Source organism: Volvox carteri (genome assembly GCF_000143455.1).
Source record: "Volvox carteri f. nagariensis unplaced genomic scaffold VOLCAscaffold_4, whole genome shotgun sequence".
Lineage (NCBI taxonomy): Eukaryota > Viridiplantae > Chlorophyta > Chlorophyceae > Chlamydomonadales > Volvocaceae > Volvox > Volvox carteri.
Window position 1 is genome coordinate 1,346,330 of NW_003307547.1, and position 25,635 is coordinate 1,371,964.

The following is a 25,635-nucleotide window of genomic DNA, read 5'->3' on the forward strand; positions in this document are numbered from 1 at the left end:
CCTCACCGCTCCCTCCCTCGCCGCTCCCTCCCTCACCGCTCCCGCTCCCTCCCTCACCGCCCCTCCCGCACCGCTCCCTCCCTCACCGCTCCCTCCCTCACCGCTCCCGCTCCCTCCCTCACCGCTCCCTCCCTCACCGCTCCCTCCCTCACCGCCCCTCCCGCACCGCTCCCTCCCTCACCGCTCCCGCTCCCTCCCTCACCGCTCCCTCCCTCACCGCTCCCTCCCTCACCGCCCCCTCCCTCACCGCTCCCTCTCTCACCGCCCCCTCCCTCACCGCTCCCTCCCTCACCGCTCCCTCCCTCACCGCTCCCTCCCTCACCGCTCCCGCTCCCTCCCTCACCGCCCCTCCCGCACCGCTCACTCCCTCACCGCTCCCTCCCTCACCGTTCCACCAGTTCCCCAGGAACATGTGCGCTCCAAACGCGGCCAGGGGTAGCGCCATCGCGCCGGCAGTCGGTGCCTTGGTGCAAACCAGCCACAATGCCACCTGTTGCCGTGGTGGACAGCAGTCGGGTAAGACCGCCTTTTATGAGCAGGTGACCTATGCAACAGACTGAAATTCATGCTTAGCGCAGGACTCCTTAAAAATCCATGCTGCACTTCTGACCAGGAATAGCCTCTGTCATGGCATATAGACGACCTCAGAAGCATCAAAAATTCCCGGACTGACATATAACCCAGGAATGTCGAAGATGCAGGTAAATGAAGCGAAGGGACGGAAAGAGAGGAGGGGGTAGCTGGCTAGCTGATATCACAGCTGTCGGAAGCAACGTGGTTGCGGTTGTTCCAGGTACTTACTGATTGCATAAGTTTGAGTGGTATCCAAACCATAGGGAAGACGTAATTTGGAGGCGTCCAGCTGCGGGCCACGGAGCGGAGCACGGCGGTTAAGAGCGGTTAAGAGCACAGCTTTACAAGCGCTCCCTAAATGTTACGCCAGGATCCTGTGCTATGCATGCAACTTACTTTGGCTTCCTCAGGGACTTATACCAGGAAGGATCAAAAGTTGGCACCAGTCGCTGCACTCCGAAGACGACCGCTGTGCTTCCCAGTAGGCCAGCAATTTTGACAGCTGCCGGCCTGTGAATCAGAGTATTGAAATATGCAAGATCATCACTTTAGCTTCATATGTGTCCTGAGCTTGCTAGTATGCACCGTCAAGCCACGTTAACGTATTTCCGTTTCGCGATTGCGCGTACCCCGTGAGAAGCTCCAAAAGACCGTGGGATCCCATCTTGATGATAAAAAATAATAAAGATCGTCTTGCTCAGCGGCGCGAAGTAGGTCTTTTCCTTCCATGTGTGTACGGGATCGCGCACAGCTAGCGACGATTGGGAACCATGCTAAATTCTTGTGCTTTTTCACGACTTTGGAGACTGATGACCTGTGGGAAAGTAGTGTAAGAGCCGCTAGACAAGCACATACAAGAGAGGGGACAAAGGGATGATAACTGAAGGGACACCGAGCCGATGTTGCCATGCATGCATGTAGGCGCGCCAATGTCTCCCACCTAGGGCTCCACCCTCAATCCCCACCTTAATCTTGGCGCGCCTAATCCACCTCGGAATCACTATCCGATGTCTTCCTCTCACCTTGCCGTAGACGGCGGGTGAGGTGGAGGCAACGCAGCTCGTTCAGGGGCGTGCCATACTGGAAGGCATGCTGTAGAACTCCCTGACGGAAGCTATAGCTCATTTCGCCCCCCCCCTGGTTGAGGGTGCGTGGATGGGACTTGAGCCGAAACTCCAGTGCCTCGGTGGTGAGCGGAGCTTCCCTGAAACGGCGCCCATCAGATTGCAGGGGGCTGCAAAGATAGCTGGTCACGGGGATGCTGTCCTTGGAGCACGCGGTGAGGTGCAACGAGAGGGCACTGAGGGTGGAGGCCGCAGCATCGGTGGACCCCATGATTAGTCGAGCCGGTGCACGAACTCCACAATACCTTTTAGCGCCGAGTCAAGCAATCTGAAAGGTGCAGGTGGTGGGTACCCGACCATCGGCAGCAGGGAAAGGGGTAGTGGGAAGCCCCAGGGAAAGGGGTGCGGCCCGGAGATCGTCCAGTCGCAGCTCCCCACCGTTGTGGCCACGCACACAGTAATACTCCAAAGGAAGCCGAAGACGCACAAGTCACGCAGCAGGCGTAGGCGTGAAGTGGGACTCGGAGTGACAGCAGCAGTCCGGCGCAGATGACGGCGCAGATGGAGGAATTTTGATACGCATCAAAATCAGAGGTACCGCGCCGCGTTCCGTGTGTGCCCCTGCCGAGCGAGAGCCTGGCGGCACCCCAAATGCAATATCCGTGGACCGGTAGGCTCGCACAAGGGTTGCCAGTGCATGTAGTCGGATTGCAGGGACCCCGCCGACCCAGCAGGTTGATCCAGCCGTTGACAAGGGTTCGGAAGGGCTCTCATGAAGAGAGGTGGGGCACTGGTAGGCGACCTGGTCGAATTCTCCCCGGGTGGGCGTCTTTCCACTGTTCCTCGAAGAAAATTTAAAAAAAGGGCATTAGGTTCCCAATTCAAGAGGTTCGTTGAAGGACGGTGCTGGACGCACTCAACACGTAACTCGCTGGACTGAATCTTCTGCTCTTTTGCCAGGTGTGTGCTGTTTCCGTAGGGGAAATGCCTTGGCGGGTGAGGGTGCGTTTGGTGGGCTCGGTTGCGGTGGTTCCTGGTGATTCTTTTGGCATAGCTCTCTGCTCTGTACAGGGCATATGACCTTGGGGTAGGGTTTAATAACAGTCCGCTGCAGCGCCCATACGGCCAAGTGACTGCCAAGGTCGCTCCAAGCTTGGAAATATTCCAGCGCATAAGATTCTGTAACTAATTTCAACTTCCTGTCACCTCCTCCCTTGCGAAACCAATTCTACTCAACCGTGGCACCCGTACCACCCCTCCAACTGCCCTCACCGTACCCAGTACTTCTGAAAATGTCATGTACGTTTGCGTACGTCGATGTACGTCAGTGTGTCGTCGTGATGTAACGCGTATGTGGCGAGTGCTTACTAATGGCAACGTGCTGCAGGATGCCTTTGCATGTCTGAACCTGCACGCTTTGTCTTTGACCAACACTAAGCTCCAATGTGGTAAGCATCTGCATTTCTCCACGTTATGGTAGCTGTAGGCTGGCGTTGACTTATCGACATTTAAGTTTGGAGAAGAGGCCCAAATGATACATCAAGCAGCAGGCAGGGCTTATGGGGGCCAGGGTCCATCATACGGTTTTGAGGTTCCTGTAAGGAAAGTGGCTAGGGCAGCTGGAACACCTGAAAACACTCTCTCAGCGTATGGGGAAAACCATGCAAACCCAAATCAGTTGAAGGGGGGGCCCCTGAATTGCCACTAATTGCCCATTAATGCGTCAGGTTAGGCCGCTTAAATTCGCCAGGGGTGGCGATTGTAAGGTACTACGCGTACCCCACTCGTCTCAGGGTTTCAGCGGGGTCTTCCCCTGGCATGGCGAGCCAAGCCTACGGTCACGTTACAATGGTTGCAACGCCGCTGTACCTAGTCCGAGCGTTAGTCACGCGAGCCGGCAGCCCGGCACCCTGTACTGACTCCCTGTAACCTTACAGAGCAAAGGAAGCGAAGCCGAGAAGGATGCAGTAGTTTTGCATCCATCCAGCAAATGTTTGCAGAGGCCTCGTCGACGTACGGCGTGCGCTTGGCAGCATGCGGTGAGCGAAGCACCTGCCGAATGGCTTGTAATCTTCGGCATGTTACTGCGAATGTCAACTTGTTAGTTTCGCCATTATTATGTCCGCGTTAGGCACCTTGTGGCCCGCCACCCTCGCTTTACTATCTGGTGGCTCTCTTGCTGTTGAGCACATCTCTTGCTATCATGGCTTTTAATGAACTTCCGAAGTTGTGTTGAGCACGCGGGCCTGGACGTGGGCCGCGGACAGAAACATTATGGAGGAAGACCTGGCGACGCTGCGGAAGAAGGATAAGAGTATCACGTGGCAACCATACCTTTCAAACGAGGCAAAGCAAGATATCTCTGAGATTTACGACAGGCTGGATGTCGAACGAAAGGGTGAGAGGAGTCGGCTTAACCTTTCGCTAGATAGCCTGCGAGCGAATTCGGTGGCATATCTAACCAATTCTTCAAGGCGAATACGCTTCGCACTTGAATGCTGGAACTGGTGGATGACTGCTGAGTGCTGGGCTTCACAGCATGAGTTTTTCCGCGTAACAGGTTACATAACGCGACAGGAGCTTCATGCAGCCCTGAGCGACGCTTATGGGAAACCCATTAGGTAAGTATGCTGAAAGGGTTCCTGTGAGGTGTCGACGATGGTTTTCGCCTTCTGTAAGTGAAAGAGCAAGCTTGCGGAAGGCGCGATAGCTACGTTTGTCACATGCCCCGACAGCAGCGAGCATGTGAAGTGTGAACCATAGCCGACTGCTTTACGCGCATGTCATGGCGTCTACTGTTCACACTACCCGTCTAGCTGCGTACTTGTCTTACCTCCCTAATTATGAACATAACACACCCGGGGTTCCTCAGGTTATATGACCAGCGTTCACCATTTCACGATATCACATTACCTCAACAGAAACACCACGCATGGTCGCTGGGACGTTGATATGCGCTGTAGGACCGAGACTGTCCGCATGATTGCCGCGCGCATGGACATAAGCGCTCGACATGGTCTCAAAATTTCATACAACGACTTCCTGGAATATATGGCGCAAAAGCTGCTAGCCGTGGAATCGTACGATGACTTGATGCGTTCCGAGCAAGGGCTACTAATGCGAGAAACGGTACGTGGGTCTGTGCAACGACCGGATACGGCATATGCAGTTGGGTTTGCACAGGTGCCCGGGGTTGGGTATGGTTGTGGGGCCCTGCTGGCATCGACGTGATTGTAACGGCGTCTGACAGCTCTCTCTGGAGAAAACGGCGAGAGTTGGGGAAGCCAGGAGTCCGACACGCATGCGCACACAGGATATGTGCACAAATCCCCGCGTACTTCCTCCTTCCAGATTTGGCAAGGAACTCAGGAAGAGTGAAGGGAGATATATACTCATGACTGTAATAGTGGTTTTCGTTGCGTTTGTTCTTTGGTAGAATCGTGCCAAATACCATGTCAAACCAGGGACTTTGATCAACCGTGTCAGGGTCCGCAACCATACGACCGTCTTTCGCGATGAACAGCGGACGGCAAGGACGACCAGCTTCGCATTGTACACACGGCACACACAGGGTGTGTGCTTGGGGTGCGAGAACTCGTCCATCTCGCACAACAGCAGGATGGGGGTGTATTCCTCAGTCTTGCCCCGAAGACGAAGCACATTGGGCCTTGGCGAATGTCGGTGCTCGTCCATTTGAAACCTCGTCCACACGATAGCAGAGGGAGCGGCGTACCCTGCGCGCGTACCGGAGAGAGCGAGGGCGATAGAGGAAAAAGAGCCGTGGCTTGCCAACGGTACACATAAGGAGGACTGCGCGCCTTGGTCCTCCTTATGTGTATCCCTGGCTTGCCAACGGTACACGGTACATAGGTGGATGATGTATCGCACACGACATATGGGCGCTTGTCTACTGATTCCAGATAACGTGTAGCAGCACATGTGGCGTCGATGACCTCTGAAAGACGATAACTTTAGTCCAGCCTCCGACATGCGTTTCTTGCAAGAGGCCATATCAACACACCTTGCTCTTACATTCTCCGCTTTTAATTTATGGGCCGGCCTGGGGACCCAACTACGTAGGCTGTTGCCGTACCGGATCAATCTTTGAAGATACTGTAGCAAACTGGTATTGAGTTTCTGTTTATAACCTCCGTTTACTTCAGGGGTACAAGGTGTATGAATTGCTCGAGATATTTAAGAGGAAGGAAATGCTGAAGGACGCCATGGCGGTGAGCTGGTCGCAATTGCGGTTGCGTTGTTGGGAGGCGGACCCCGTTTCCATTACGTCTAAGCTTCTTGACTTTCTGATTTCACATTAGTCTTTGCAATTCCACCGACGTCTCTTTGCACTTGCCTTGTAGCCATTCCGCGGCATTCGTCATGCATGACGCAGCTTATCCAATCCAGAGAAACGGCAAAGGGAGCTCCTTCGCTGTGTACTAGTACTGCCCTAAACTGCGTAATGATCTCGCTTTTGTGGTGTCGCGTTTTTCATAACTCCACACGGCACCTCTACCGGAGGTACGGTAGTTGGCCGGAAGTGCCGGAAACATGCATGCCTTTCACTCTCCTCCCATAGCACGCCGTCCAGCACGCAAGATCCGCTTGAAACCATCGACCTTCTCAAATACCTTTACAAATCCGCTGCCGCTGTAATGCTGCTGCCAGGGCGGGGAAGGGATACAGAGGTTGCTGCACCTCACGACGATTCCCATGACGCAGCGCAATCGGCGAAAGGGCCATCCGGGAACCGACAATGGCGAGGCCGCCGCTGCCAACAACATAACCAAAAGGAAAGGCGGGCGTCCGTCGTCGTCGTCACAGCGTGCCGCCGCCGGCAGCGGTGTCGCGGACGGTGGCTCCACCTCACGGTCCTTTGCCGATGTGGGTTTCACTTCTCGCAGCAGCAGTACCGCAGTCCCACGCCGCCGCGCCAGCGGATGTAGCGCCATCGTGGATAACATGTCGTCGCCTTCACCGACAGCACAAGCGGCGTCGCCAGCAGCATCAGCAGCAACCCCACGCGGCTCGGCGACCAACGCACGAACCAGCAGCCATCCGCGGCACAGCCGGCGGCAAGGTCGGCGCTCCGCCCCCGCGGTCCGGGCGTCATCTGCCCTGGCGTCGCTGCTGAGCCGCGCCGAGGGCCAGGAGGGGGACCTGGCTGTGGGCCCTACCTCAGAGAACTGGGGCTCGACGCAAAGGTGGCGAAAAAGCACGAGTTACTTGGCCGAGGAGATGCATTTGGCCACGGGGCTCACGGGTGAGGCGGCGCAAGCACCATTGCGAATGGCAGCGGACGGGCGAGAGGCTGCTATCGCACAGCCACCGGCTACCGGGCCGTTGGGCGCGAGATCCTTATCCGTGGGGTCGCGACCGGACAGCCCCAATGCCGGCTCAACGCGCGGTGAAGGCACTGCCTGGGTGCCGCAAAAGCAGCCGCAGCCCGTACCTGCATGTTCCACAAGCGCGCCGGTGACGTCCTGCGGAGGCTGCGCAGGGTCCGCAGCCACCACCACGTCTCTTGGCCGTGTGCCGTTGGCGTCGCCGACTGTGGGCATCCCAAGTCGCGTCTCCACTAGCCGAGTGCAGAGTCCAGCTGCGCTGAGTCCGCTGGCTATGGCCGTGAGCGCGCCGCTGCCGCTGCCGCTGCCGCTGCCGCTGCCGCTGCCGGCGGCGGGTGCGGCGGCGGCCTTGCCGCTGGGGGCCAAGGCCGAGGGCTGGCGCTCCGCCGCCCTCTTGGCGCAAGTCCTGGATGTTGAGCGCATCGATGTGCGTACTTTGGTGATGGAGGATCTTCGTGCCTCGACGGGACTGTCCTCGAGCCCGACGAGCCATTTGTGCGCTCAGCCGCTGCTGAGGCCGCAGCCACCACCGCCGGCACTGCGCCAATCGCATTCGGCGCAGGTGCAATACACGGTTACACAAATCCCATCAGGACCGCCGCCGCCGCCGACGCAACAATCTGCGCCGGTGCTTTTTCCGTCCCAGCATCCATTAACCTCACTAGCTCCATCGCAGCAGCCGCACACACGGAACACAAGTCAGCAGCAGCCACAGCAACAGCAGCAACAGCAGCAGCCACAGCAACAGCAGTGTCAGGGTGTGTCGGTGATCTCGCGCGCGTCGTCAACAACTCAGCCACGATCGAATACCGCTTTTTCTTCCCGTCTGTCTCCCGAAGGTGACGAGGAGCGGCATAGAAGTGGTGGCGTGCCCATGGGGGGGATTGTCACGGACGTAAACGGCCTGATTGGAGGTGGTGAAGTGTCGGCTGCCGAGTTGGCCAGCAGCTTGGGCCAGCATCATCATCATCATCATCATCACATGAAGCGGATTACATCACCCGGCTCGTCTTACTCTCACCCGCATGCATCGTCGCCATCGCCATCGCCACCGTCTTCGGCACCATTGCCTGTTCCTCCTCCTCCTCCTGCACAGCATCGGCCGGTGCAGGCGTCCTCGTCCCCTCAGCCGCGCCATCCGCACTTAACTACCCAGCTGCAGCCACAGTCGAGCACCCAGACAGATTCCAGGCGTCAGCATCCCGCAAGCAATGGAGGGAAACGCCATGAGGGCGACCCAATTGAACCATGGGTCACTACCGACCCCGACGGCGTCCTAGGGGTCTTGCTGCGTGGCAGCAAAAGCAGCGGCAGCCAGTCCCGCCATCGGCCGCGCTTCCAAGCGGCTTCGGCACCGGAGGCGCTTCGCTTCGAAGTGTCAGGTACGCCGGCGCACCCATGCCAGGTAGGGCCGCACCCGCTACCACATTTGCATGTGCGTGCCTCTGTTGGTTTACATCTGAGACGGTGATGTCAATATGCGTGACTAGTGTAATCTTCACAATTTACAATCAGCAATGCAAACAGCAACACGCGGGTGGGAGTTTGGTTTGTGTGGCGGTGCTGTAGCTTGATGAGGTTTTAGCTGCTGGGGGTTGGGGAACGGCGCCGCACATTGGAGCTGTCGCGCACACTTAACCTCCAAAAACGCCTCGTTATTGGTTGGCCCCTGCTCAGAGGGGCTTTATGTGGGCCCCTAGTAAAGCTCGTTTGCATGCCAGCAACTGCAACTGGAGGGGGAGGGAGGAGTCAATCAGGGGGGGTGGGGGTGGGAAACACCTGCTGGCGTAATGTTTTAGGCCATCTGTCCTCTAATTCTAATGGGCCTGCGGCTCTGAAGAGTAGGACACACGGTTGGCAGGAACGCTACAAGCGACCTTGAAATAATCATCTTGAAGCATGACCTGTTTGTGACCTGTTGTTGCTTCGACGCCTGGCGTTGCATGCACCGCCGGTGTCCTCCTTTTACCCACATTACCGTCGTATGGCCGCCGACGAGGATGATCCGAGGATTACATTTTAGGAGGGGGTTGAGTGGTGGCTGTCGTGCTAGCTCTTATCCCTAGCTGCTGCTTCCCGTCTTCATCTGCACTCTGCCGCCGACAACAACCAAACCGTCACAACCAACCAAACCTGGAAACGCAACCGCTGTCTTCCCCGTAGGACCCATCGAGCACGACCCCGTGCTTGCTAAGCTCCCGGACTGGGTTCGGAAGGGAATCGGGCTCCCTCCTTCACCCGTCGTGCGGGTTGTGGAACCTCAGCCTGACGCGCAATCCGTCTCCGTGGCGCCAGCGGTACCGCCCCTAGGCCCCCCAGGCCCCACAAGAGCGGCGGGGGGCAGCGGCAGTCATCCACTGCCCGCCGCCGGAATGGCGGCCGCCGCCGCGGCGGCCTCGGCAGCTACCTCCCGGCCGGATGTCCTCCTCGGTAGTCCCGCTAGCCGGCCAAGGTCGGGGGGCGGAAGCAGTGATGCAGCAAGGCAGGACGGTGAAGGCGGCAGCGGCAGCGGTGGCGGTGGAGGCGGCGGGGTTTCGGAGCCTGCTGGAACCAGAGGGAACGGGCGCGGGCACCGGCCGCCGGTGCTAAGCCGTGGCTTTAGCCTGTCACGGCAAAACACAGCGCGCTTCGTACCGTTTGGCGGGGACACGGGTGCGGTGGTTGCTGAGGAAGAGGCTGCGGAGGAAGGGGAAGAAGAAGACGGGGAGCGCGTGGTGCTGCCGGCTGCCGGGTTCTCACCAGTTGTCGCGTCGGAAGCACCGGAAGAGGAGCGACGACAACAGAACCACTTACACCATCACCAACACGCGCAGCAGCAGCAGCAGCAACTTGCAAATGGTGTCCTTCAAGAGCAACCAGCCAGTGTACGATTATTCGAGCCGCCGGTTCAAACTCCAGAACTAGGCGCCAGGTCAGTCAATGGCGAGACGGCCCTTGCCGGTGTCGACTACGCGCCGTTCGCACTGCCTATGGCGACGAGCGGAGGTCTTGTGCGCGCATCCCCGCTGGTAACGCCTGGACAAATGCCAATACGCCAGCACATGAGCACGTGGCCTGGCGAAACAGATGCGGCGGCAGCAGCGGCGGCAGCGGCAGCAGCGGGCGCGGAGGCGGTCCGGGCTGGCTGGCTGGCGGGTGGCGTGGAGGAGGCCAATGTACCGCAGACAGAATCCCTGGCGACTTGGGAGGAGTCTGTGCCTTCGTATCAGCCCAGCGGGCGTCATGGCGCGCTTGGCGATAGCGCGACGGCGGCTGGGAAAGGGGTGGCGCAGAAAGGGGTGGAGTTCGAGGTCGAGGACGTCGTTGCGGACCGCGGTAACGATGGGGATGGTGAAGACGAGGTCGCGGTTGCGCTTTATGAGCAGCTCCTTGGCAGCAGATCGAGTGGCTTCCCGCCCATGTCACTTCCCTTGCGGGGGGCGTTGAACGCTGTAGAGCGAGAGCGGGTGACAGCATCGGTGGGGTTGCACCAGCAGCACCAACACCAGCAGCACCAGCACCAGCAAAACCTGCTCTTGCATGCGCACTGGCAGGAGCAAGGTGCACAGCGGGCCGCTCTGTCTTCACAGTCGCCAGCAGCAGGCGAACCACAGCAGGCGAGCAGCAGCCCAAGGCCACTAACCGAAGGAATTGGGGAACGCGCCGGCAGCGAGCAGCCACCGCCCAGCTCGCCCACCTTACCCAACGCCGAGAATTTCGCTAAGGGACAGCAGCGGCAACACCTGCATCTGCAGCAGCAGCAACAACAGCAGCAGCAATGTGGGGACAGCCCCGAGGACGGCAGCTGCGACGCTGGCTGGTCACAAGACCCCAACGGGGCGCCCAGACCAAGCCGTGGCGACGGCAACAGCAATGACACCAACGACAGCGACAGTTCCGGGCCGAAGGGTCAGCGTCGGCATTCTCTACACGAGCCTCAGGCTAAGCCATCTCGGCCTCGTTTCCTCACGGGCGCGCGTCCAAGCTCCGCAGCTCTGGTGCCGTCGGCGTCGGCGGTAGTGGCGGCTGCGGAGGCGCAGGCACAGGCAGCAGCGGCAGCAACCATGCGCGTGAGCGAGGACGGCGTGCGCGTCTTGGGGCCCTGGGGGTCCCGGAATCTGTGGTCGGCGGACTACGTCTCTTTGTCCTTCGGCGACGGCGCAGCCGCAGGCCACCCGCCGTCAGTTCGGCTCAACCACACCGCCATGCTGCGCTTACAGACCAAGTACGGGTCTGAGCTGTTGGCGGCGGCGGGCGCAGCGTTGGGATTGGGGGGTAGCTCTGCCGCCGCCCGCGACATGGCGTCGAGGGAGCTACTGCAGGCTTTGGCCACGTACGGCAGTGGGCGAGCCGCTACCGCCACCGCTGCCGCTGCCCCACAGAGTCTTACCACGTCTATCATCACCGGCGCGCCGCGCTCTCCGTCGCCGCCGTCGTACAAGGTCTTTGATACCGCCGCGGTCGCCGCTACCAAAGGCACTACCGGCGCAGAAATGGCAGCCTGGTCCTCGGGACCGCTGTCGTCGGCATCACCGCCGCATGCGGTGATGCCGCAGCGCCGCCGCACCAGTTCCTCATCCGGCTCTACTAACCCTTACCGTAACGGCTCGCTGCAACGGAGCTCCAGCTCGGGCTCCGGAACCGGTCCTGTTATTCTGCCCCATGAAGCGGTGGGTTTGGGGCGTCAAGTCGTGCGCCGACTTAGCCAGCGGTCATCAGAGAGCGGCTGCGCGGCTGCGGATGCTGCGGCTGTGGGCAACAGCGGAGCTAGTGCCCATCGCCCTTCCTCAGCCCAGCCCCCCGGGCCTGGCACTGGGCCGGCGCGCCTTCCTCGCCCCGCTTCCGCCAGACCGCCTTGCAATCCCCTGGTCTCCAACCAGCTCCATTACCATCACAATCACCATCACCGTCAACGTGAACACAACGGGACGAACGGGATACGTGATGTCGCAGCGGGGCCCGTGAAGATGGAAACTGCGGAGCGGCGGCCAGATCCCCGCGTGATGGGCCCTGCGGCCGTGCCAGTGGTTCCAACGGTGGCTGTCGTTGTCCCTGTACGGCAAGCCGGCGGCGGCAACGGCCGCCGCCCCGCGTCCAGAGGCCTCACACCTGCCGCCACCGCCGCCGACAGCCGAAGCTTAGTTCGTACTTCCTCATCGGCGCTGGTGTCGTCGTTCTCTAGCCGTCCGCCGGTGCCCACCATAACCATTCCCCGAGTACGGCAATTAGACGACTCGGACGTTTTGTCGTGCTTCACGACCTTGTCGGCGGCGTGCAACGCCGTGACCGCCGCCGCCGCTGCGGCGGCAGAGGGCGACAGCAGCGGCAGCAGCAGCAGAGCCGGGCTTGCCCCCCCGCGCGACATCGCCAGGACATCGCGGCCGCCGTCGCCAGCACCCCGCCCGGCGTCGCCGGCGGCAGCGCCAGCAAGTTGCTCTTCAGCGCCGATTGCCGGCTCGGCGCCCGCACAAGCCCTGTCGTCCCCGTCACTCCCCCCGACTACAGCTCCCGGGCTCCCGGGAGCTCCAACGGGGGTTTCTGACGGGGGAGCTGCTGTTCCGGTGGGCTCGGGCGGGGGCAGCAGCGGGGGGAGCTCCGCGCAAAGCAGCTGGGGTTCTTCTTCAGCAGCAAGTCGATGTACGACAGAAGCTGCGGCGGAGGGTGCGAAGAGGGAGGAACGGCAGCGACGGCAGCTGGAGGTTAGGGGTATGGGGGCGTTGGTGCCGGTGGCGGTGAAGGTAGCGCACAAGGGCGGCGGCGGAGTTGTGGCGGCTGTGGGGGGTGCGACGGTGGGAGGGCCGGCGGCAGCGGCGGCTGTGGCGGCGGTAGCAGCCTCGGGTGGTGAGAAGGCGGTTGCTGCAACCTGCCGGGGATCTTCAGTTGGCTTCACACGTGCGCGGTGATGACTGTAAGGGAGCTGCTTTAACGCTGCCGGACAAGGGCGGAGCTGGGGATTTACGGGAGTGTAGTAGCTGGCACACAGTACGGCACACAGTACGGCACACATAACGTCTACAAATGCGCGCTAAGCACGTGCATCAGCATCTCGAGAGGCCTTTTCAGCGGCCAGCTACTACAGGGAGTGATTGCCTAGGACATGTACGGCATACCGTTATTACATGTATGGTGGTATGCCGTTGTTAAACATCGGGTTTGGGTGTCTTGCGCTGGACGGCATGCTCGTACGCGTCTCAACCGTTTTTTCTGTGCCACAGGGAGGAGTGTCCTTGGTGATTGTGTTGTTCATGGTAATGATGATAAGCTGGTGGTGATGTAAGTAAGAGTGCGCGCAGGAGCCGGTCCTCGCACCGCTGGTGGTGTTTTGGGCCCCGTCGAAATGTGTCCCAACATGTGGCCGAAGAGATCGTCATTGTTGTTTTTTCTGTTTTGTGAGAGCATTTATGCCGCAGGTTGACTTAGCAAGGTTGGATGAAACGGACCGGTTAACGCCACGTTGCTTGCTGTTGTTGGTCCCATGTCGGACTATTGCACAACTTTGTTTGTGTGTGGAGCTACCCAGCTCCTCCGTGCCATGGCAGCGCTAGGTTGCGCTGATGGAGCTGGTTGACTGGAGGTTACATTGCCTAAAATTGGATTGAATTGTGGGTTTGTCAAATTGCCCAAATTTGTGAATAATATACCGTTTCTTTCCATGGCGAAAAAAATTGTCAGTGCGTTTTGGCCATCAATAGGGCGAACTGGCATAAATCCGGTCCTAAGCACCACACACTGTTACGCGGAAATGGTTTCGTTGTTGTATATTACAGCATTGATTTTGTCGATAGCATACGAACATATGCCATGATGAATTTGTCAGGTCATGCTCTTCTACTGAGCCACCTTTGGGCAACCTCTCGGTAGTGGCTAATCGCCGACCCCCACATCATGTTTTTTTTGTGAAAAAGGGATGAAGGCCCAATTTCTTTTGATTGACCTTACTAGCAAGACATGTATGTACTACACAATAATAAAGCAGCGCTATTGAACCCTTCTACAGTTGTCGTTATTTATCTTTATCACGCTGACAAATCTGATGAAATGCCCTCTCGCAAACACGCGTGCAACCTGCTCGACTAGCGTCATATGAGCTTTATCAATGATCACGCCCCGGCCGGGGGTTGAAGCAACTATCTTGTGTAACGATCCTGTGTATCCTGCCCATCAATTAATATCCATCCTTCTTAAATATCAAAAAAAGCCGAAAGCTATCAGATTGGGAAAAACGTAGTTTTCCCGGAGCCAGAAAAACCAGCTAACCCAACTTTTTGATAGGCTTCAATTTTTACAGATTATTTTTGTAGTTGTTGTCCTGGTTTTGATAGTAGAAAGTGAACCCATAACTGTGTATTGAGTACTCTGATTTCCCTTGTGGCTGACACATACCCCGTGCCTGCGCCTGCTGTTCTTCCCTTGTCAGCGAGTATCCGTGGCCTCAGGAAGCGGCTCACCCTCTGCCTGCCTGCAATCACCTGTCCTCTGATCACCTCTGGATGCCCTGCTCATTGCGCTACCTGCTGCTTGCTTTGCAGTATACCCGCATATCCACGACGTTCCCTTGTCAATGCTTGGACGATAAAAGTTTAAATGAAAAAGATATTATGAAGGAGTTCATTCTAGGAAGAGGAAAATATTAGTATTAGGCTTTTTCGCTTTGATAAAAGGTCTGTGGTAAAAGGGGGAATGGTTGCTAGTTATATAAATTTAACCAGACGTCTTCAAACTACCAACAGAAGATCATTCAACACTCCCCGGCACGCGAAGAGTGTGTACTGTAGAAAGCGCACAGCGCAACCTGCGCCGCGGTTTTTCCCTTGTATTGCAACAGCACAAATGCACAGCTTTTACGCGTTACAGTTGTTGGAAAGGCCATTAGTCTTATCGTACAAATTATATAGTATATCGTACAGGGCCCTCCCCATACCGACCAACTGGGTCATCATCACAAACAACGCGGGGGAAAAGCGTAGAGGCCGCGTATGTAGACTTTTAGGAAAACTGGACGTCGACGATATAAAAGTTTTATTTACGACTACTGGCGCGGCAAGCAAGGTGCTCCCTAGCTACAGCCTTAACAGAATTTTGGCAGCGTAGCCGCGTCGCGCCTTCAACGCCAGAATGGCGATTTCATGCGATTCAGACAGATCGAGGAGTGCCATGTAGCGCTACAGAACGAAGCAGGAGTACCGAACCCACCGGCAGCAATCCACTTTCCACTTGGACTTGGATTGAGGGCGGCGGCAAACGAGCAAGGAGCACAACCAGCAACAATATAACAATAACAATAACAACAGCAACTGCAGCAGCAGCCATCCGCATATCCGATTAAATGATAGATCTAGGCTACAGATCTAGGCCATGCACGCAACGAATATACCGGTAATGCGGTCTTTTTCCTTTGTACTAAATACTGATACACAAAAGAGGAACGTAAATTGCAACAGCGCACAAACTAGACCAAAAGAAATGTTGTTCCATTTCAAACGTGCAACAAGCGAGCGTGCGAACACACAAAGTCGTATTCATAAACTCTCTACATACATACATACATGTACGGGCACGCAGATACCCGGGTGTTGATTGCCGGGTTGGTTCTTCTGCGTTTCCAAACACGACGCCGTATGAAATTTGAGTCCTCTCTGAAGTGCACATGTGCGTGCAATCTGCTGAGAAATGCGATATAATAATGACATGTGGTTAATGATGATGATGATGATGATATATTATGGTACAACTGCGGCCATTCGCCCGCTCTCACCTCACCGCAACGCTCAGCCCCTGCGTGCTCCTCGTCCTCATTATCACCCTCTCTCATCATTATCCTCATCTTCATCATCATCATCAACGCCCGTCTGGGTCACCAACACCTATCCGGCTACCCCCCCATACACACGGAAGGGCACGGGGAGCGGGGTGGACGTAGGGATAGATAACAACCCCCACTGACACACCTTCAAATACACATTCACGCACCTACACACAGACACACATACAGACACACCCAGAAATACTTCCAGTGCCGACACCCTTGTCGGTCGGTCGGTCTCTCTGCCGCTACTGCCAACCCTTTCCACCACCACCCCACGCCCTTCCCCTCCCTCCTTCCCCTCCCTTTTCTTTCAGATGCCATGTGCCGTCATTTACCATTACGTAATACCGTTCACACCGTCATCCCTCTCATACATACATACATACAGAGACACACACACACGCTCTCTCCAGCGTCACCACCACCATCGTAACGACAACCAACAACAACAACAACCATCAATCAACAAAGCGCCGCAACCACCATCAACAAGTAGCCACCACCAACCACTACCAACAACAACAACCCAAACAACAACCAATCAATCACCATCACCACAGCAACAAAAAGGTGACTGACTCCCCTGACTGAAGGAACATAGCGCCCACAACCACCACTGCCCTCCACCTCTCCCCCCCCACCACCTCCACCCGCTGCTAGGCGTCCAAATGGGAGTCCATCTGCAGCACCCTCACAGGCCGCGGAGCAGAGGGTATCCCACGAGTGATGCTGTCCAGGGCCGCCTGCGCCTTCAGGTCCGCCTCCGCCTCCGCCGCCTCGTCCAGCAGCCCGCTGGCGGCAGCCTCCTCCATGGCACGGCGGCGGCTGGCGAACACGTCGGCCACAGACTGGTGCACCCTGGGGTGTGTGGGGTTGGGTGTGTGTGCATGACGTGTGTACGTGAATATGTATGTATATATGTATGTATGCGTGTGTGTTTTATGCAAGCCCTTCCACCACCTCCCTCTCCCGCCGCACCGGGCTACTTCACTGGCCACGTAGATGGGCTTCCTCAGCTGCAGCGCCATGGACAGCGAGTCCCCGGGGGTCGCATCCACACTGCAGAGTGAGCCGTCCGGGCGGGAGAGTACGATACGGCTGCGGGGGGAAAGGGGGCGGGTGAGGAGGGGGTTAAAAACCCCGGGGGAATTCGGGGCATTCCCCGAACTGTCTTCAACCAACCCCCCACTCATCCCATTTCCACCACTCCACCACACACAGACATACACACACATACACGCCGGACGCAGGGCCTCTTCCCTCCCTCCCTCCATGCAATACCCCCCAAACGCGAACCCCCGCATGTCCCCTCTCCCTTCTTGCCGTACCAGTAATACACGCCATCCACCATGCGGTTTATGCAGACACGGCGTAGCTCTACCCCTGAGACCTGTGACGTACACACACACGCAGGTGGGGGAGCGGGGGGAGAGGAGCGGGGGGAAGAGGGGGGGAGAGGACGGTGCGGGCACGCTTTTGTGAGGTGCAGGAGGACGAGGAGGCGGCAGCGGAGGAGAGGGCGGCGGAGGAGAGGGACTCTGTTCGTAGCTCTCTTGCGCGGCGTCCTAGCGGGCGGGATGGTGATTAAAAAACGGGGGTGAAAAAACGCGTACCTGGGGGGATTGCGGGGTTTGGAGGGGTTTGTGTGTGTGGGGGGAAAGAGGTCAATTGAGGAGGTGGGCGCCACGTCAGCTGACAGCCCCCTATCTACATCTTTCCCCCACATGCAGCTGTCCCCCAGATGCGCAGCATTTGTGATTTCCCCAAACGGATAAAACGTCCAAGCGTGTGTATATATGTGTATGTATGTCCGTATAATTAATCCATGAAAGTCCCTTCTCCCCCTACCTCTCCCCCCCCAACCCGAACCACCACCATCCCCCCCTTGCCCCCACCATCAGCGACCGGGTCCAGGTCCCCAGCGTGGAGGGCCGCCGCTGCTCCAGGGAGCCCGTGGCGGCCACCAGGCTGAGCGCCTCAGGACCCGCCAGAGTCAGCTCCAGGGGGGTTTTGGATCCAGGGAGGACGAGCAGCACGTTGCCGCCGCCGGGGAAGATCTCGATCTCTCGGAGCTGTTTATGACGAGAGCGGTGTCGGGGGCGGTGTAGGCGTTACACTTGTTATTAGAGGGGGTGTTATGGACAGGCTAGAGTGGGGTCGGGGGGTCGGGGGTATTACGCAGATTCCAGGAGGAAAGCCCAGGTGGGTGTTTGTGTGTGATGACACAGCAAAAACACACACACACAGATATACACACACGACGACACACATACACAAGACACGACGCGCACACGTGACGCACCTGTGCAAGGCAATACTGCTGCTCTTCGTTGCCTAGACCGTCAAAGCCCTCAAAAAGGGGCGCCGGAACGACGCCGCCGTCGCTAGCGCTGCCTGCAGTCGCGCTGCGCACCGCCGTCGTTGGCGGCTGCGGCGGCGGCAGCTCCTCCAACCCCGGCGGAGGCGCCGCCGCAACGCCCGCTTCCGCTGCGGCGGCGCCGCCTCCAGTTCCGGACCCACGCGGCCCCAACTGCGGCCGTGACGTTGCCGCCTGGTAAGTGTACGACGTTGCCGGACGGCTGGTCGACGGCCCCGCCAGGGCTCCACCGGCGGCAGCTGCCGTACTCGGTGCCACCCGTACAATCTGCTGTCCTGCCGCCATCACATGTTCGGCGACAGTGGCGCCCGAGGTGCCGTCGACGAATCGCCAGGCGTGGGATTCGAACGTGAGCACCGTGAAAACGGAGCCGGGACTCAGTGATCCGAACAATTCCGCATCGCCATCATAGTTGAGCCTGGCGTGTAAGTGAGGCGCAGGGGGCGAAAAGGGAAGACACGGCATTGGTTTGCGCTGCTACAACAAAGGAGCTGGCCTCGTTCTGGTGAGGCACTGCCTTAGGAGCATTGTGGTGAGATAGCGAAGGAAGTATGATCGCTTTTGTTGCCGAGGGCAGTGGGTTAGAGAGAGCGGAGGAAGAGCGGAGGAAGAGCGGGTTTACAGTGTTTGTGTGTGTATGTGAGGTGTTTGTGTGTCTGTGTATGTGCGTGCGCGTGCATGCGTGTGTGTGTGTGCGTGCGTGTGTGTGTGTGTGTGTGTGTGTGGTGTGTGTGGGGTGTGTGTGTGTGTGTGTGCGTGTGTGTGTGTGTGTGTGTGCGAGAGAGAGAGAGAGAAAGATTCCTTTTCTCTCCCTCCACATATGCAGTCCAGCTTTGAGAATGGACAATCGATAACTTATCCACTTATTTTAAAATATACTTTCCGACCGTTCACAGGGGGACCTGTACACCAACTGCACATGTAGCTAGCTGGGTGTCGGTCCAACTTTACGGTCGACATGTAAACAGATCCATGTCCAGTCCATTATGTCCACTACGGCGTTTTGAGCAAAGAGAAATGCACAACTGGCCCTTACCTCAAAATATTATTTAATTTAAATTGCAACAAGCGATCCACTCCTATGAGCACCTTGACCGTTCTCAACCCCACGTCACCGCCACCACCCTCACCAGTACAGCTTTAACGGAACTTCCAGGTCGTTGAGTACCGTTAGTTCACTAGGTACGGACCAACCGAGAGAGCGGAGCGGCCGGGGGCGGGGGAGCACGAGGGTGCTCTCGGAAGCCAGGGCTTCCATAGCACCGCGGCCCCAGCCGCCCGGCAGCAGCACGCCAGCGCAGATGGGCAGGCTGAAAAGCGCGGCACGGCGCGACCACGATGGCGGCCCAGGAGGCACATCAAAAGTGGTACCGGTTGAAGATGAAGAGTATGTGTTGTTTGAAGGGTCTGTTGGTTGAGCAGGTGGTGACGTAACAACTGAAAAAGGCCGGGATGATGATGTTGCGGCGGTTGAGACGCGGAGCCGTAATGATGACAGCAGGTGATTTCGGTGGCAGCCTGGAATCCGATGCGGGCATCTGTAGGGCTGGTGCACGCGGCTAGAAGAGGACAGGTGGCGAAGACCTGTGGTTTCGTGTTGCATGAGGGCGGGAAACAGGCAAACAACGTGGACGATGTTACAGTTTAAAGCAGTTAGAGCAGCATGAATAGCGTTATCAGAAAGCTCATCTCGAGCCTTGTCGGATGGCCAAAGTGCGCACACGTCGCACAGACGCTGTACATGAAGTCAAAACAACGTTTCCAGCAAGGCGCAGTTCGTCACCCACCTTTCACAATAGTCATATTGTAACCTCCTCGCTGCTAAAATAGGTCCTCGACAGTGCACTTGGAAGGACCTAGGCGGGATGGGAAGGTAGGGTTTTCTGTCCTAAAGTTATGCCTTCGCCAAAAACAAGTCCACGATCGCGTCGTTGGAGTAGGGCATGCTTTAATAGTGCGGAAGAATGGGATGACGTTCCTGGTCACTACCGCGGATATTACGCTACTAGCGTAAGCTAATAGCCAAGAATTGCACACATATCTTGGGGCATTTCAATATTTGTACAAGTATAATAAAGAAATTTCTGCTAGGAAATGCAAATGTTGTTGGTGCGTCAGTAGGTGCAAGCCTTACAAATGTCGTAGCACATGGCGGGGGCGTCGACACAGCAACAAGGACCGAAGTTCTGCCAGTCGTTGCTCCTAATCTGCAGACTCTCTGCATGTTGCACGTACACAGCCGCGTCTGAGACAGCTGCTGCAGATGCACCAGTTACAGAACGATAACACTTTGTTCTAACGGTACAGCGGCGTTGGCGAGCGGCGTTCCACCCGCTATCATCTCAAAACATTGCTCTTAGAGCAGTCGTTCCCCACAACTTCGCATCGTTCACCAAGTCGGGGAACATCATGCTGTGCAGGTCGTCTATACGGGTCCACCACTATCATTCTCGACGTAACGCGCGTGCAAATAGCGAAGCTATTCTAGGAATAACGAACGTCGATGCATATGCCCGTTATTGCGGTTAGTGCATGGCCGCAGCCGCTCAGCGCAGCATAGCACTGCAAGGACCGCCAACGACACACGATGTAGACCAGATCGGGGGGGAAACCCTACTTGCACCTAGAAGCAAACAGGAGCTTATTCGCCAACTTTCCTTTGGAGGCCGTCCCCGGGCACACGGGCCCCATTCTGTTCTATCAATATTGTCACAGGAAAGCGAATTTTACTAATTTGCCCACTAACTCCTTGCCAGTGCAGAGCAAGCATGAGTTGAAGAAAGAGGTGAGCGAGTGAGACCAGTAAAATAAAACAACAGTAAAACAAATAAACAAATCCAAACCCGTGTACCAATGGCGAGGCCGCAAAGGGGCGCCCGCAACACCAGCAACTCATGCATATGTCCTTATTCCCTACGCCGTGTCCACTTTTTCATCACTGGGCTCGTACTCAGCGACATAAGCCAGGTTCCACACCCGCGCCCCAAGGAGCTTCGGATTTCTCTCGGACACCGGACCCTTCCGCACGAGGAGGATACGAATGCCTGAGGGTGTAGCAGCCGGTACACAGTACGGTGCTATAAATACGCGCAGAGCGCGACCGCCAGCAACTCGAGAGACCTTTTCAGCGGTCAGCTGCTACATTTGGTATCGAGACCTCGTGAAAAATCACGATCCTGAGTCGTCGGTTCAACCCCCACCGATCACGTTCGAGTGGTATTTCGGGTGTGGCGACTCAGAAAGCGAATATCGCACAAACTATAAAAGTAGCTGAACCGACTGGACTGTCTCTGTGCCTGAAAAATCTGCAGACGGCTAGGCGCATGTGAGCCGGCACATGACGTGACGTGGAGTAATTACCCACTGCCCGAGGGTAGGCGAAGGTAGGCACAGGCTGGCGGTATACGAGGCTCTAAGGGCCCGGGACGGTTCCCTTCAAAGGGGGGGGAATGTAGCAGCCGGTACACAGTACGGTGCTATAAATACGCGCAGAGCGCGACCGCCAGCAACTCGAGAGACCTTTTCAGCGGTCAGCTGCTACAGAGGGACAGGTCGCGCGCAAGTCGTGAAGCCTCATGAAGCCTCAGTCGTCGGGGCTGAAAGGTGGGGGGAGGGGACGCTGCTGTGGCCGGGCCACCAGCTTCACAAGCAGCACCGACAACACCGAGGCTTGCTGCCCGACGTCAAGCACATCCTGAGAGGGGCTCTCAGGCACTCATCAGCTACAGTTGATAACGCCGCTAGCCCCTGGACATTTCGTATTTTTATTTAAGAGTCCCCGAAGTCCCCGAAGTTTCACGGGAAGAAAGGTGTTCTTTCTTCTATGATGTAAGTGAGACAGCAGTGGCGGTATGTTGGCGGTATATGTTGGCGGTAATTTTGTGCAGCAGGCTAGCGGGAGATGGGCTAAAAGACGTGACAGTGAGGTGTAGTGAGCACCAAGAAACGGAAACATGAGGCTAGCGAGGGCCGCAGGAAAGCATCTGAACGGCTGAATGCTAGAAAGAAAGGGTTGTGCGAAGGCAGTCTCCGAGGGGTCGGCTTCGAAGAAGCTGACTACCCCAGTTTACTTTATATATTGTGTATAAACTATTACATAGTAATACTATTGCTATTCATTTCATTTCCCGGTACTAGTGGACGGTCCCTCATTACATATACAACTTGTTCAATAATTATTATGTCGCTTTTTCTACATGTTTGTAAGTAGTAAAGGTGAGCCAAGTTTCTGTGTCATTTGATGTTAGTTAATTACATTCTCTGAATCAAAAATAATAGCTGAAACCCTAGTTTTCCTAACCTATATATTTCACTCGGCTGTACGTACAGCGCTTGCTTCTACATGTACAGCAGTCAACAGCACCCGGTGTGCAGTTTCTCGCCAGCGTCCCCTCCGAGTATCTCCTCCGAGCTGTACGAACACGCGGAAACCAGCTGAACATATAGATGGGCACTCAGCAGCAATTAGTCCTGCAGCATATCCAGCGGCATATCCTAGAACGATGTTTCTTTCTAGAGCACGGCTTTCAAGAGCACGGCACGGATTTTTCAAGAACACAAATGGAAAAAAGGCGCGTTTAGACCCACATCCATCCATCCATCCATCCATCCATCCATCCATACATACATCCACCCATCGCCCTCTGTACGCCTCCTTCCTTTCTCCATCCTCTCTACTCCTTTGCCGTCTTCCCCGGGTTCCCGGGTTCCCTCTCCTGCCCCCATCGCCCGCCCTTTCATCGTTTTCCGCTACCGGACTACGACTTGGTCGTTCACTCGGTCGTTCCTATCCAGGATTCATCGACGAAAAGAGAAAGAAAATTCTTCCAAATTCTTTTTTCTTCTTCTTGCACAAGTGAACGGTGCGAGCGGTGTCAATCATCGAAAATATCGAAACAGTAGCAGTAGCAGCAGCAGCAGCAGCAGAAAGAAGGAGAAGAGGCAGTTGTATCAAAAGGTCATCACACAAGGAACGGCACACAACTAAAACTTTAAAACTTTGAAACCACTTCCTGAAACCGCTTCCTCCCCCTTCAATTAAATCCCAACATACGAAAGCCAACAAAGCCAACAAATGCTTTGTTACACAGCATTAAGAGCAAACCAATAAGAAGCGACTTTAAGCACAAACGATTGCACGGCGGCAACGCGCCATCTATGCAGCAATCCCTGGCCCCGAAATTCTTCAGTGCCTCCCCCCCCCCCTTTCAGCTCCACACCCTTCCGGCTCCCCACACCGTAAGCGCAGCGGCAGCCATGTGGATGACAGCTAGGAGTGCCCGTCACAGGTAAACAGCACAAACGTATCCCCTCTCTATCCAACGTATTGATACGGAGTACGAGATACGGTATACGGAGTACGGGATACGGTATACGGAGTACGGGAATGGTTACATAGAAAGTAGGACTGTTCTCTCCAAGCGCGCTTTCTCTTTCACTCTCCCTCCCTCTCTCCCCCTCCCTCTCATGCACGCAAGCCGGCTACGAAAGTAGCTAGGACGTGGATTTCAAGACTGCGCCGTCGCTCTAATACAACCTCTGGTGCAAATGATAGCTGTATGAAGGTGTGTTAGCTGCCGCCGACCGTCATTCGTCCTGTAGTAGGGTTGTAGATGACGCGGGCCATGAGATTGCTGCTGCAGCGGCGGCGGCGGCGGCGGCGGCGGCCGCTGTTAGAGCTGCGGTTGCTGCTGATTGTGGTGGTAGAGAGGGTGGTGCTGCTGTTGGTGCTGCTGGTGCTGCTGCTGGTGCTGTTGGTGCTGTTGGTGCTGTGCTGCCATTGCCGCTACCATAGCTGCGGCCGCGGCGGCAAGCACGCTCGCTGCACCTTGTGTAGACGGTGGCGGTGGCGGCTGCTGCTGATGATGATCATGCGTGCCAACGGCGTTGTTGAGGCCCTGTGGTGGTGGCGGCGGCGGCGGCGGCGGCTGCACCCCTGCCGCCGCTGCCTGCGGCGGCGGCGCCGTAGACGGAAGGTTCAGTGGCGGCGGCGGCGGCGGCGGCACTACGACCAGCGGCGATTCAGGTTTTGACACCTGAGCTGCAGTGCGGCTGTCGTACTGTACTGAGCCGCCGGCAGCTCCGCCGCTACCGTCAACAGAAATTCTCTGGTTAACTCCCACAGCTAACCCGCCACTCGGGCCGGCACAGGGGCGATATACGCGTATCATGTCGTACTCCTGCGCTGTACTGCCAAAGGCGACGGGCCCGCCGCTGGCATAGGCAGGTGGTGGCGGCGGCGGCGGCGCCGCCGCCGTCGGGCGGCTGAACTGAGTCCCAAGCTCCGACATGACCCTGGCGGCGACGGCGGCAAGCGCCGAGGCTGCAGCGGTCTCGTTCGCTGACGGCTGCTGCGGCTGCTGCTGCTGCTGCTGCTGCTGCTGCTGGGGGCCTGTGGCTGGCGACCTAAACTCCGGCAGCAGGGAGCCGTTGCCGATAGCGGCTGGCGGCGGCGGCGGCGGCGGCGGCGGCAGCGGAGCTGACCCTAGAACGTGGACCGGCGGCGGCGGTGGCGGCGGCGGCCCCGCCTTCCCTGGGGGTCCAGCCGTGTCCGGAGACGGCGGCGCCGCCGCGGCCACGGACGCCGGCGGCACGGGAAAGGACGATGCGGGCGATGGCATCGGCATCAGCGGCGACATCACGCCGCTGCCGCCGGGGTACGGCGGACCCTCCCCGTTGGCGAACGATAACGGCAGCGGGAAATGCGGATGTGGCGGCGGCGGCGGCGGATGCAGCAGCTGCAAGCCGTGGTGGTACGGCGGCATCGGAGGTGCTGTCGGAGCACCAGGCGGAAGGGCATGTACGGCATGCATGGGTGAAGAGTACGGCCCAGCTGGTGGCAGCGCCGCCGCCGTTGAAGTGGAGGGGCCTGGGCCCAGGGCAACCATCGCATTGCGCCCACCGGCGGCGGCGGTGGCGAACGGCGAGAGCGCCAACACGGGACTGAACAGTACGGCTCTGTACGACATGCCACGCATGTTGATGGTTGCTAAGTAGCCGCTGTTGAACATTCCGTCAATCACTCCCTCGACAACTGTCCCCATCTCGCAGGGAGACGGCGCCATTAAATGAATTGGCGGCATGGCCGCCGGCGGCGGCAACGACGCCGCCAGTGTACGGCCATTCTCGTAGTACGGCATCGCACGGAAAGCCGCCCTGCTCTGTACGACAGCATTCTGAGGCTGCATCTGCTGCTGGTGCTGGTGTTGGAGGTGGTGCTGGTATTGCGGCGGCGGCGGCGGCGGTGGCGGGTTGTGTTGAGGATACACGGCATTCTGCTGCTGCTGCTGATGTTGTTGTTGTTGTTGTTGTTGTTGTACGGGACCTGATTGCGGGTCGTGGAGCTGGTGGTGGTGGTGGTGGTGATCTTCGCAGTAGTGCTGCTGCTGCTGCTGCTGCTGCTGCTGCTGCACGTGACCCGCACGGCCATTGCCGGAGGTTGCGCCGCCTTCCAGAGGTGGCGGTGGTAGCGGCGGCGGCGGCGGCGGCGGC

The 25,635-nt window shown here is 57.6% G+C and overlaps 4 protein-coding genes across 4 annotated transcripts in view; 1 reads left to right on the forward strand and 3 right to left on the reverse strand.

Moving 5' to 3' along the window:
• VOLCADRAFT_87048 (uncharacterized protein) overlaps positions 1-1,237 on the reverse strand; it is a gene marked incomplete at both ends in the record, with an annotated part of 2,205 nt that extends 968 nt beyond the window's left edge. The window contains 4 exons of the mRNA XM_002946896.1: positions 388-490; positions 802-862; positions 970-1,083; positions 1,203-1,237. Coding sequence (XP_002946942.1) covers positions 388-490; positions 802-862; positions 970-1,083; positions 1,203-1,237 — 313 coding nt within the window. The remainder of the gene's footprint in view (positions 1-387; positions 491-801; positions 863-969; positions 1,084-1,202) is intronic.
• Positions 1,238-3,911: 2,674 nt separating this feature from the next.
• On the forward strand, positions 3,912-13,238 carry VOLCADRAFT_87049 (uncharacterized protein; the record flags this gene model as incomplete). Its single annotated transcript, XM_002946711.1, has 7 exons — positions 3,912-4,035; positions 4,510-4,766; positions 5,801-5,866; positions 6,306-7,544; positions 8,079-8,364; positions 9,146-12,802; positions 13,177-13,238. 7 exons carry the CDS (start codon positions 3,912-3,914, stop codon positions 13,236-13,238), a joined length of 5,691 nt encoding a protein of 1,896 aa, XP_002946757.1.
• A 3,185-nt stretch (positions 13,239-16,423) lies between these two features.
• On the reverse strand, positions 16,424-19,947 carry VOLCADRAFT_116201 (uncharacterized protein; the record flags this gene model as incomplete). Its single annotated transcript, XM_002946897.1, has 7 exons — positions 16,424-16,625; positions 16,746-16,865; positions 17,096-17,157; positions 17,663-17,839; positions 18,070-18,562; positions 19,275-19,551; positions 19,932-19,947. The coding sequence occupies 7 exons, from the start codon at positions 19,945-19,947 to the stop codon at positions 16,424-16,426; spliced, it is 1,347 nt and encodes a 448-aa protein (XP_002946943.1).
• A 3,869-nt stretch (positions 19,948-23,816) lies between these two features.
• The window catches only part of VOLCADRAFT_116202 (uncharacterized protein), a gene marked incomplete at both ends in the record, with an annotated part of 9,063 nt that continues 7,244 nt past the window's right edge, over positions 23,817-25,635 (reverse strand). Inside the window, 2 exons of the mRNA XM_002946898.1 lie at positions 23,817-24,916; positions 25,046-25,468. Coding sequence (XP_002946944.1) covers positions 23,817-24,916; positions 25,046-25,468 — 1,523 coding nt within the window. The remainder of the gene's footprint in view (positions 24,917-25,045; positions 25,469-25,635) is intronic.